The sequence below is a fragment of the Acomys russatus genome, chromosome 22 (genome assembly GCF_903995435.1).
Source record: "Acomys russatus chromosome 22, mAcoRus1.1, whole genome shotgun sequence".
In the NCBI taxonomy this organism is placed as follows: domain Eukaryota; kingdom Metazoa; phylum Chordata; class Mammalia; order Rodentia; family Muridae; genus Acomys; species Acomys russatus.
In genome coordinates this window covers 24522990-24535956 of record NC_067158.1, presented here as the reverse complement: position 1 = coordinate 24535956, position 12967 = coordinate 24522990, and the positions used below count along the sequence as shown (strand labels likewise).

Sequence of the window (12967 nt, the reverse complement as noted above, 5' to 3'; positions counted from 1 at the left end):
TGCCTCCCTGAGTTCTGAGATTACAGGTGTGTGCCACCATGCCTGGCTAAGGGACATTGATCTAGATGGATGGGTTATTTTGTTTCATGTCATACTTTAACAGGAAACAAAATGTCACATTAATAAAATATCTTAGAACATACAATTTTTTTGTTTTGTTTTGTTTTTGAGACAGGGTTTCTCTGTGTAGCCGTGGCTGTCCTGGTACTCACTCTGTAGACCAGGCTGGCCTCGAACTCACAGCGATCCACCTGCCTCTGCCTCCCAGAATGCTGGAATTACAGGAATGAGCCATTGAGCCCAGCTTCATATAATTTCCTTTAGATGCTCCATATAGTCTTGCTTTGGTCCCAGAAGTCGATTTTAACTTAGCCTATTAGTACAGCCTAAGGCAGAAGCTCTGCAAGACTCAGACGTGACTCTGCTGCCCCTTCTTCTGGAGCTCTGGTGATACTTTGCGAGTCCTGAACTTTGTTTTACTTTGCAGTGGTTGGGATCACAGCCAAGCCTTTGTGTGTGCTATGTAAGTGATCTAGTATAGAGCTGTGCCCATACCCCTGATGCAGTCTGCTGATCACGACACATTCCTTTATCTAACATCCTAATTTAGTAGAGATGTGAAAACCACACTACATCCAGATGGTCTGCAGCCCAGCTTCTGGTGAGAGGGCTTTCTCTCATCCTGTTACCACACACAGAAACTGCCTCACCTAGAAATTCAAAAGAATAACAAAGCTGCGGCCACTCAGGTTATGAAAGTTGGTGTCTTCATAACTTTTGTTTCTGTTCAATGTAGTGCCAATAGAAGTAAACACTTCTGAAATGGATACAGTTTATAAATTCAGAAAGCACTCTAGGGGGCTGGAGAGATGGCTCAGTGGTTAAGAGCATTGGCTACTCCATAGGTCCAGAGTTCAATTCCTGGCACCCACATGGCAGCTCACAACTGTCTGTAACTCCAGTTCCAGAGGATTTGACACCCTCTCACAGACACACATGCAGGCAAAACACCAATGCAAAGAAAAGAAAAGAAAGCAAACTAGACCTGGAAGATGACACAACAGGTAAACCACTTGGTGTGCAAGCCTGAGGACTGATCCCAAGAACCCACACTTTTTAGTTTTGTTTTTAAAGCCAGTGATCAAGTGCCTATAAAAACAGTGCTGGAGAGCCGGGCGTGGTGGCGCACGCCTTTAATCCCAGCACTCGGGAGGCAGAGGCAGGCGGATCACTGTGAGTTCAAGACCAGCCTGGTCTACAAAGTGAGTCCAGGATGGCCAAGGCTACACAGAGAAACCCTGTCTCGAAAAACCAAAAAAACAAAACAAAACAAAACAAAACAAAAAAAAAAACAGTGCTGGAAGGAATGAAGGAGACTTGATGGTGTTTGCTGACTGTAGCTCTGTACCCAGTGTAGCTCTGGGTTCATAGAAAAACCATGTTTCAAGGAAATAAATAAGCCTGGCTTTGTACACATATAAAATTGTTTTTAATATTAAAGAAAAAACATATAAGCCAGATATAGTGTCATGGGTCTCTAATTCTAGCACTCAGGAGGCAGAGGTAGGCCTCTATGTATTTGAAACTAGCCTGATCCACATACTATGTTCTAAGCTAACAGGAATACAAAGATAGAGCCTGTCTCAAAAAAGAAAAAAGAAAGAAAAAAGCCGGGCGTGGTGGCGCACGCCTTTAATCCCAGCACTCGGGAGGCAGAGGCAGGCGGATCGCTGTGAGTTCGAGGCCAGCCTGGTCTACAAAGCGAGTCCATGATGGCCAAGGCTACACAGAGAAACCCTGTCTCGAAAAACCAAAAAAAAAAAAAAAAAAAAAAAAAAAAGCCAGGCCTGGTGGCACACACCTGTAATCCCAGTACTCGGGAGGCAGAGGCAGGTGGATCACTGCCCTGGCTTTGATTCTCAGCACTGCAGATTAAAAATAAAAGTGTGTGTGTGTGTGTGTGTGTGTGTGTGTGTGTGTGTGTGTGTGTGTGTGTGTGTGTGTGTGTGTGTGTGTGTGTGTGTGTGTGTGTGTGTGTGTGTGTGTACACACCTACCTAACATACACTGATCAAGCATCTGCTCTGTGCCAGAACTACCTTAAGCTCTGAAAATAAAGCATGAGCAGAACAGAAATGTTTGTTCTAATGGGGCAAATTCAGACATATAGATTTTGGCCCTAAGGCTCACTGGGGAAAGAGCACAGCGGAGGGGAGCAAGGGAAAGGCCTGAGATGGATGTGCCTGAGCACATCGGGGGAAGCAGCTGCAATCCGATGCTACGGGAAACATGACTCTAAGGGCTGCCAGGACTGTAATGCCTTAGCTTCTGAGTGTTAGTTGAGAAGCCCTTAGAGGTCTGTGTATAAGTAATGTTCATGACTTGACTTCTACTTTAGAGATTTACAAAATAGGGGCTGGGGAGATGGCTCAGCACTTACTAACACTATTTGTAAACATGAGTGCTGGAGATCAGCTCTCAGCACCCACATCAAGCCAAGCATTCCTTCCTGCAAGTTCCTGAACCTCAGCTCCTAAAGGGATAAAGAAAAATTCCTGGGGCTGGAGAGATGGCTCAGAGGTTAAGAGCACTGACTGCTCTTCCAAAGGTCCTGAGTTCAATTCTCAGCAACCACATGGTGGCTCACAACCATTTATAATGAAATCTGGTGCCTTCTTTTGGCCTGCAGGTGTACATGCAGGCAAAACATTGTATAAAAAATAAATAAATAAACAAATAAGAAAATAAGCAGTATGAAAGAGCAAAAGAGAAAGCTGAGACAAGTTAACAGACCGCAGACTAGGCTAGGATAGTAAAGATAAAACTCTAAATACAGCCTAAGAGAGACTAGACGCTAATTGGTTTTTGTATATGCAAATAAAAGTTATGAAGATTTAACCTAATTTGTTTCTATGCTCATTAAAATGCTTTATCAGGTAACCTAGGTTCAAAGATGAAACTCAATTCCCTTGTGAGTATAGACCACTTCCGGATGACCTCTGGCTCTTATATGCTACAGGTCATAAGAGGATAGACAAGAAATGGGTAACCCCACAAAACTATATCACCCAGACCAGAAAAACAACCCTAAGAGCCCACAGTTTCTAAAAAGCTGAAGACTGTAGAATACACACACACACACACACACACACACACACACACACAAAGCAAACACAAATACTCAAGTACAAATTAAACAATAATTTTGTAGGTCATTCAAAAACGTTTCACATGATAGCAGTCTTCAAAATAAAACTTCCATTTGTCAATAAATATGCCAAACACTATGGCAAGATAATTAACAATAAACACTTTGAGTCTAGTGGAGAGATAGACATGTGAAGTGAGAATTCTAGAATTTTGGTATCTTTAAAAACACAGAAATAGCCAGGCGGTGGTGGTGTACACCTTTAATCCCAGCACTTGGGAGGCAGAGGCAGGTGGATCTCTGTGAGTTCGAGGCCAGCCTGGACTACAGAGCAAGTTCCTAACAGCCAGAGCTGTTAAACAGAGAAACCCTGTATCAAAAAACAAACAAAAAACCAAAAACAAAAACAAAAATACCCACACACAAAATAGTAAGAATATGTTTGGTTTTTTTTTTTTATTTATTTTAACCCCATGTGTGGGGATATGGGGCTACTTTTTCTGCAGAAGCTGACTATGATTTTGCCTCATGCCCTAACAGAGGTGTGGTTTTGCCAACTGCAGATAGTTTCTGCAATTGTGTGACTTGGAATTCTGGGAGCTTTTCAGAGGGTATATAACTGCTAGAGCCCCAGTAGGTGCGGTTGGTGGTTATTGTAGTTCAGGGGGGTCGGCTGTGGTTTGTTAGTAGTTGTGCTCAAAGAAGAAATAAATTAAATTCAGGAATCGACTATCTCAATCCACCCCCCCCCCCCGCCTCTTTCCTCTCCCTCCCTTCCCCTCCCCTTTATCTTTCTTTCTCTTCTATCTAGTGATAGGGGGTAAAACTAAGGGGCTAAAAGGTGTAAAACAGAAGAACCCACTAGGTGGCCAAGTCTGGCTACAGACCTGGAAACAAACAGTGGGACCATGATGTACCAAGTTGTCCAACTGGGCTTTGCATCAGGATGTCTAACATCTCCTAGGAATGCATGAGATGGAAAGAAAACCTCAAGGAAAAGCTCCAGAAAAGGAGACACACTTGAAGTTGAACATTCATGGACAGTGGGATGCCTGTAGGAAGAACAGGGCTTGCAGGCAGGAAAGAAGCATATTCTACACAGAGGAATATCAAGACCACGGCTGTGACACTAACAGTACCCACATCTGTTGACCACCCATGTCTGCCCAGTGCTGTTCTAAGTATTCACATGGATTAACATTTATATTTAGTTTTTGTTTACATGTTCACAATGAAGAAACTGAGGTATACAGAAGGTAGTAACTAGTCCAGAAGGCTCACTATTCATTGTGGAGTGAGTCTCATATCCTAAGACTCTAGAGCTTGTACTTTTTCCATACTCAACATTTTGTTAAAGTGGAGTCAGGTGAAGACACAGAGGGACAGAGCAGACAGGTAATGACTGGTCTCAGAAGCCATGAAGAGCCACTGAAGGCTGTGCATGTGGGAAGAAGCTGGTCAGATCTGCATTTTGAAATACCTCATCTTATGAGCTGGTAGTTCCTTGAAGGAGAGAGGAACAGAGCAGGAAGAGCTACTGTGATAATCCTGAGCAGCAACAATAAAGGCCTGAACAGAAGCAGTAAGAAGGGAGCTGATGAGCCAACATCAGAACAAAAGACAGCAGAGAGGAAGGGTGGGCAGAAGACAGCAAACCAGATGACATCACATCCATGATGAGGCATCTGCCAGTCAAGCAAGGAGAACAGTCCATCAGTTAGACAAATGGACAACTTAGAAGTCCAAGAAGAAAAATGGTGAACCAGGGAGCCGGGCTGCAAGCAAATGTTTTCCTAGGCCTGCCTGTCTGCCTGTCTGCCTGCACGTGTGCCAGGAAACTCTCAGCTAAGAGGATATGACAGTGTCACCTACAGATCTTCCACACCCAGCCTCAAACCAAGACTCTTTGAAAGCTCACTCTGTTCTCAAGAGGAAACCTTAAAATTCCAAAAGCTACATATAGGGAGTCAGGTGGTATCTCTGGGAAACTCCAGGTCATTGGGTTCTTCTGGGGAGATCCTGGTATTGGCAGGTACCATCTGGGTTCAATTAATTCTTCCTGCTTCTAATTACTAATCAAGCTAGCTCAAAGAATAGTCCAGGAACCCCAGAACAGTCCTCTTTAGTAACCTTTTACCACCAAGGCCAAGAAAACTCAAACTCTGGTTCCTAAAAACTGGCTTCCTAGTTTAACAAAGTGATAGAAAAGCTGTCTTTGTAATGTTCTTCAGGCACTTGAGAAGATCTTGCAGCGATGTTAACATTCAAGCACCCAGAATGTATGGCATAAAGTATTTCCATAGTCCCAAACTTTTACTTGCGTCTCATTTAAAATGAGTGAATACATCAAATGAGATTGTCATTATTCTGGGACTCTCTGACAGCCACCTCTGTCCCCAAATCTTATCGCTTACCCATGGGCTATAGGAATATGGTTGGATCAGATCAATTTACCAGTGACCGAAGAATAATATCATTAACTCATTAACCTGCAGACAGCTGTGAGCTGCCAAGCCGGTTCTAGAAATTGAATCTGGGTCCCCTGGAAAGAGCAGCGGTTGCTCTTAACTGCTGACCCAACTCTCTAGGCCCCACTTTCACAAATCTTAAGCCAAGTTTTAGAAACACAAATCAATTTATAGGATGCAGACACGATGAAGCAGATATATTTTGTTGTTTAAATCTTTGCACACTCATCTTGTAAAATCCCTACTTTGCAGAAAAGGTAGCTATCTAAACTCATGTTCCCCTGACACTCTTACAGGCACTCTGACTACAGCGCTCAAGTGAGGATCTGAGCTGCTATGAGAGATTAGTACCTCTGCCTCTCTAGGCACTCAACCGACCATCTAAGTTGTACTTGGTACTACATGACTTACTGGGATTACTAAATAATGAAAGTTTCCAGAAAGAGTGAAAACCAAGTTCATACTCCACCCATCACCTGAACTTAGAATGTACACCTTCTAATTTTCCACCAAACCAACTTCTAACCTTCAAGTCTGAGATGCATGCTTTCTTCGCAACAAAGCCATATCACCTCTGTCTACCCTCTCTCTTTTGAGACAGTATCTTATTATATAGCCTTGGCTGGCCTTGAACTTACTACCTAGACCAGGCTGATTTCAAACTCGCAGAGCTCTGTCTGTCTCAGCCTCTGGAGTGCTGAGATTAAAAACATGTATGCTAGCACCCACAGGCACCTTTCTCTGCTGTGATGTTATAGCAGAACCCACAGCGTTCCCTCTGGGCCTGTTTTTATATGAGGGCACAGTTGTTCTCCAAGCCTAGCCATCCAATGAGCCTGTAAAACAGACTACTCCACTTGGACTCTGGTGCCACCCTCAGCCCCTCAGAAGCCTCAGTCAGGACTTTCTGACACGATGATAAATATGTCTTGACCAACATGTTCTCAGCTAAAAATGTAATGTGCAGCCCATTTATAATTCCATGCATTATGCAGCAACGCTTCTAAATAGGTCACCCCAAATTGTGGCTGAAAAGATGCTGAAAATAGACGTGGTCCTGCTTCTCTGGCCTTTGTGTTACTTCTAGATGTGAGCTGGCTCTGAGTGTCCCATCTCTATTACTTCTTGGATGAGTTACCTGCACCACTGTTGCTAAGCAGGCTGACAGAAAGCTCTTCCGTTCCACTGAAGTTCAAGGACATGCTGTCACCAGGCTGGCGGGAAGCGCTGTGCCTGCAGAGAACAAAGCCAGGCCACCTGGCTTAATTACTGTAGATCATCACTTTTATTTTATTTTTTTTTTCCTGTTCACCCTGTATCCTAGTGTGTGTGGGAGGGCAAATGGGGAAAGGCTCATGAAAAACAGGCCTGAATATTCAGACACGTAGGATGGCCACCTTTAGGATCCATACCTCAAATCACCATGTACTAGTGCTTCCCTTGTGTGCCAGCCTTGGACACCTTCCCTGGCTGCTTACCTACCACCATGCTAGATCACTTCCATTTTCTGCCCTATGGATGTACCAGAGTTAACCTGGTGAAGACGGCCATACTGTCCAGACCTCCACATCAACACCCCGCCCCCAGCAAAGAGGATGTCCAGTGCTAAGGAAGGGCCAAAAGGCTGCTCTTTGTAAAGTGTTCCTAAAGCAGTTTAGGGCCAGTGAGTACAGGTTTAAGCCAGGGTCATGTTCATCAAGCCTTAAATGACTTTCTTCCCACACTGACTCTTCAGATGCTTTGTAAGATGCTCTTCAGAACTTTCGTTCAAAAACTAACATGTCAAGTCACAGGGAGGCTGTCTGAGACAACAGCATTCCATAGGCAAACCCTAACATAAAAGAGAGAGAGCTGTTTTCATCTTTGACAAAAGCTTGGAAGAAAATTAGGAAGCTTACAAAATGTAAGGTCAAAATAAACCTAAAGGCCTTGGTAACACAATAGGCAAAATGTCAGGCTGTTTCCTTTTACCCTTTGCCCTGGGATGGGAATGTCGCTGGCTGACAAAGGAGGGTCCTGACCAAATGAATATGCTCTAAGTCACAGCTGAGTCATCTCATCAGCAGTCTGTCCAGCACTGTCCTGGGTTACCTTCCGGCAGCTTCATGATAGGCCAACTCCAACAGCTCTGCAGAGGAGTGGGTGGGGTCCCTCTGCCTGCTGCCCTGCAGCTCCGCCATGTTCTGCCGGGTTTGATGGTGGATCTGGATGGCCTCTCCAGAAGGTCCTACCCAGACAAAGAACCACTGGATGTTATTCCCACCTGACAGCTCATGCTGCACACGGAAACATACTCTTTCCAACTGTTGAGATCTGACAAAGAGCACAGCAGGAAGAGCACTATACAAGGAACGATCAGGCTCCCAGGGAGGACTCGTCCTCCAAGTATCATGTCTGGCATGTTAAGAATATTTGGAACCCTTGGTTTCATAAATACTATGGAGATGCCATACAGAAATAGATTGAGTATAGAAGGATAAAAAGATGAAAAGAGAAGGAAAATAAAAAATGAAATAACAAGCAAGGCAAGGTGACATACACCTTGGATACATCCCTTTCCCAGTACTTGAAAGGCAGAGGCAAAAGGATCTTTGAATTCAAGGCCAGCCTGGTCTACAGAGTGAATTGCAGGACAGCCAGGGCTACACAGAGAAACCCTGTCATAAAAAAAACAAAAACCAAACCAAAAAATTACAAGTGTGACTCTAGGAATCAAGGGTGCTTATGCACAAAAAAAGACAGAGAAGGAGAGGTTAAGAATTAGTTATGTCTACTAAAAGGCACTTCCCAGAAACAGACAAGTTAGAGGGCTAAATAAGGTTACCAAGGGTTAAAGGAAAGATTTATCTGGGTAGAAGAAGTATCTATGAAACCCCAAATGTGAAAGAGGTAAAAGTGTGTGGAAATCAAGAGATTGGGCAAGAAAGATAAGAAAGGGCCCCCAAGGACAGGAGTGAGGAGCCCAGAGGTTGGGTTGCCTAGTGAAGAAGAGTTTTAGTCATTAACAGGTCATGTGCAGAAGAGAAGCAATAACTCAACAGTGTCTGGAGATACAAGGTTTTTGCTTTCTTTGTTTCTTCTCTTCTCTCTTTCCTTCTTTCTTTTTTCCTTTCTTTCTTTTTTCCTTTCTTTCTTTTTCTTGTAATGTGGGCATTAAAAGTGGGGTATAAAAAGCACAAAGAGCTGAAAGCCATGGTAGAAAGTTCTCTAATGAGGTCGTAGCCCGAGGGCTAGGGAGAAAAATCCTTGCTAAGTAAGTATGAGGACAATTCAGACCCAGCATCCACTAGGTGGGTAGCATTATGTACCTGTAACCCAGTGCTAGGAAGATAGGGCAGGAGCACACTTGGGACTTGCTGGAAGCTAGTCTAGGCTAACAGGTTCAATACGAAAGCCTTCTCCAAAACCAAGAGCAACAGAAGACACTTTGGCCTCAACATGCACATGCCTGCACACGCAGACACACACACACAGCCCCATACATGTCCACATGCTTGCAGAAAGAGACGGAAGGGGCTATCTCAGCCTGGTGTTGGAGATGTAAACCAATTAAGACAGTTCTTGCCTAGTATGTACGAAGCACAAGGCTCTGGGTTTGATCCCCAGTATCACATGAACAGGTCTTGGTGGTGGTGATCATAAGTTCAAGGTCATCCTCCATTACACACAAAGTTCAACACTAGTCTGGGCTACACGAGACCCTGTCTCAAAAATAAATAAAAAGCAAAAGCAAATACAAAAATGAGAAATAGAGGTAGATATCTCAAAAGAATCTGGTAGTAATTACAGAAAAGAAAGTAAAAGAAACCAGAAAGAAGCAATTTGTGTGGTTCTAGCAGAGACCAGGGACAAAAGAGGCTTGGAATGGCCTCCAGTTATAACCAAATAAAGCAGGGCCAGGTTTCTCTGTGTAGCTTTGGCTGTCCTAGACTCACTTTGTAGACCAGGCTGGCCTCGAACTTACAGCAATCCACCTGCTTCTGCCTCCCTAGTGCTGGGATTAAAGGTGTGCGCCACCATGCCCAGCTTTATTTAACTTTTAATCAAACATAAAAGAAATAATTAGACATTTCTGATCATTCAGCAAAATGGTTCCCATTAAAGCAAACAAACCAACCAAAACTAACAAACAAACAAACACAAAATGGAGCCTAATACAACTGTTCCTTCCTGACCCAGCAAGAGCCCATTAAATTGAAGTTTCATTTTAACTACAGCTTTAAAAATCCTTACTGTCATCTTCTTGAGACTGGAATAGAGTAAAACGATGGGCTACCAAAAAAAAAAAAAAAAAGTAAAGATAATTATTTTTCACACAGCTTGTCAGTTACAAAGCTTGTTCTAGCCAGGCGGTGGTGGCGCACGCCTTTAATTCCAGCACTTAGGAAACAGTGGTAGGCAGATCTCTGTGAGTTCAAGGGTAGCCTGGTCTACAAAGTTAATTCAGGACAGCCAAGACAGAGAGACCCTGTCTTGAAAAACCAAAAAAAAAGCTTGTTCTCAAGTGTATCTTCAAAGATCCTCCTGAGAAGCCAAGCATGGTAGGCCACACCTTTGATTCCAGCACTCAGGAGGCAGAGGCAGGCAGATCTCTGTGAGTCCCGAGGCCAGCCTGGTCTACAAAGCAAGTCCAGGACAGCCAAGGCTACACAGAGAAACCCTGTCTTTAAAAACAGACAGACAGAGGCAGAGGCAGGCGGATCGCTGTGAGTTCGAGGCCAGCCTGGTCTACAAAGTGAGTCCAGGATGGCCAAGGCTACACGGAGAAACCCTGTCTCAAAAAAAAAAAAAAATAAATAAAAAATAAAAATAAAAACAGACAGAAAGAAAGAAAGAAAGAAGAAAAAAGAAAGAAAGAAAGAAAGAAAAAGAAAAGAAAGAAAGAAAGAAAGAAAGAAGGACCCTCCTAAGAACTCTGGAAAGCCCAGCAGGTAAATGCATCTCCCTGTGGGCCAAGAGGCTCACAGAAGTTGAGGCTCTTGACTAAAGACACATGTTTGATTGGTGCTAAGAAGCAGAGCTAGGAACTCAGCCCAACGCTCTTACCTGAGCAGCTAGCTTACCTACAGGGAAAGTGTGCATCCAGCGCCTTCTGTTGGATGTGAGCTTCATGGGCATTCTTGAGGGGGCGAAGGGGTTGATCAGTGCTCTCTGAGGTGTGTATCCACCAGGCCGAACATGCAGCATGGACTCCGCACTGCCCACATGGAACCTTCCTGGTGCACTAGAGTCCCGCTGTGGCGGCTCTATCATGTTCTCCAAGACATCTGCTGGCAATCATGGAGTTGAACAAAGACAAAGCACAAAGCCACAGTGAAACCAGAACTAAGCAGACTGATGAGTCAAAGCTAGCAAAAATCTAACACATCATAATATCAGGAAGTAAGAGAAATGAGTGAAACTCTAAAGAAATAAAACATGCTTAGGTTTGTTTACTTTTCAAATATTTTGAAGACCTAATGGATTCCCATACTTTCTAGGAGACTGTGAACACTGAGCTGGATGCAATGAGAAATGATGGGACTTAAGTTACCTCCCTTGGGAATGGGATGAATATATACTCTATGTGGGCAAAACAATGAATATAAATGTTTGAGCCAGGTGTGACAGCACACACACCTATAGACACAGCACTTGGGTGGCAGAGACAAACAGACTTCTGAGTTCAAGGCCAGCCTGGTCTACATAGTGAGCTCCAGGCCAGACAAGGCTGCATAGTGAGACCCTGCCTGATTAAATAATAAATTAAAGAAATACAGACAGGCAATGTTTGCTGACCAGACTAGCTCCTTAAACCCATTTGATTCTGAGCACACAAGCCTAGACTCCTCCTCCATTGGCACTGAAACCAAATGGCACAAGTTGCAGACAGAAGGACACGGGTGGAAGCCCACTCAAGGACTAGACAACAGGTATGCACAGCATCATCTCCATTCTCTTTCCCTCTTCCTTTGGAAATCAATGTTGAAGATGATGGCATCCTAGGATAAAAGGAATCCTCCTGAGTTCCTCAGTGATTAAGAGGATTCCCCCATTGAGCCTGGGTACTGAGGCAGGTGAAGGCAATCACATGCCATTGTGTTCTCAAGGAAAAAGAGTAAAGAATGTGTTCATGTTTGGCCAGGCAAGGAAATGTTGTGACATTTAGAATCAACCTATCGAGCGCAATGGCCTGCTGCAGCGATGGAGACAGCAAGCTATGTACCCTGAAAGGATCTAAGAACTAAAACCCATGGGAACCGAGTCCCTTTTTGTTTATCTCAGTAAACAACTATGCAGATTAGAAAGTGGCATGGGGGGGGGGGGAAGAACACCTGAGGGGGCGGCTGGAGAGGTGGCTCAGAGGTTAAGAGCATTGGCTGCTCTTCCAGAGGTCCTGAGTTCAATTCCCAGCAATCACACATGATGGCTCATAACCATCTGTAATGAGATCTGGTATACTCTTCAGGCAGGCAGGCATATATGCAGACAGAACATTGTATACATAATAAATAAGTAAATCTTTAAAATAAATAAACAAAAATAAAATAAAATAAACAAAATATAAAATAAAATAAAAATTAAACACAGTAAAATCAGAGAGAGAATGAGAATATATGGCATGTCTGAGTGTTTATGAGAGACTGATTCTAAGAATCTTTCCATCTGCTCTACTGTGGATATTAAATCTTTTATATGAATCTAATTTAATACTTTATAGAATAATATTTGTATAGAATCTACATATACACTTCAAATAATTCTAGATTAATTATAACAACTAATACAATGTAAATACCATGTAAGTATTTTTTTAAAGATTTATTTATTTACTTTCCGTATGAGTGCTCTAGCCACATGTACACCTTCATGTCAGAAGAGGGCATCAGATCCCAACATGGTTGTGAGCCACCATGTGGTTGACTGGAATTGAACTCAGGACCTTTTGAAGAGCAGACAGTGCTCTTAACTGCTGAGCCATCTCTCCAGCCCTACCATGTATTTTCTATACTATATTATTTACAAAGTAATGATAAGAATGAAATGTTTGATTATGTTCAGTATAAACTTTTTCTGTGTGTATAGTTGTTTTCCCTGCATATATGTCGAGGTACCACATGCATGTTCAGGGCCTTCAGGTCAGAATAGGGCATTGAATCCCCTTGGAACTGGAGTCATAGATAAGGTTGTGAGCCATCATGTGGGTGCTGGGAATCAAATCTGGGTCCTCTGCAAGAGCTGCAATTGCTCTTAAATGATAAGCCATCTCTCCCCCCAGTATCTTAATATATAATTTTTTTTCCAATCCACAGTTTATTTAATCTATGGATTCAGAAATCCATGGTTCTAATATTTGAACCGGGCCTATAAAC

At 43.2% G+C, this 12967-nt stretch overlaps 1 protein-coding gene across 15 annotated transcripts in view; it reads right to left on the bottom strand.

The window, feature by feature from the left end:
* The window catches only part of Depdc5 (DEP domain containing 5, GATOR1 subcomplex subunit), a 118176-nt gene that overhangs the window by 61205 nt on the left and 44004 nt on the right, over window positions 1-12967 (bottom strand). For 6 of the 15 annotated variants that reach the window (XM_051165227.1, XM_051165229.1, XM_051165228.1 and 3 more), the window contains exons 20-22: window positions 10679-10882; window positions 7707-7842; window positions 6754-6848 (exon numbers count right to left, since the gene is read on the bottom strand). In XM_051165227.1, coding sequence (XP_051021184.1) covers window positions 6754-6848; window positions 7707-7842; window positions 10679-10882 — 435 coding nt within the window. Of the gene's footprint in view, window positions 1-6753; window positions 6849-7706; window positions 7843-10678; window positions 10886-12967 lie in introns of all 15 variants that reach the window. The other 9 variants (XM_051165226.1, XM_051165222.1, XM_051165221.1 and 6 more) reach the window with 3 other exon arrangements.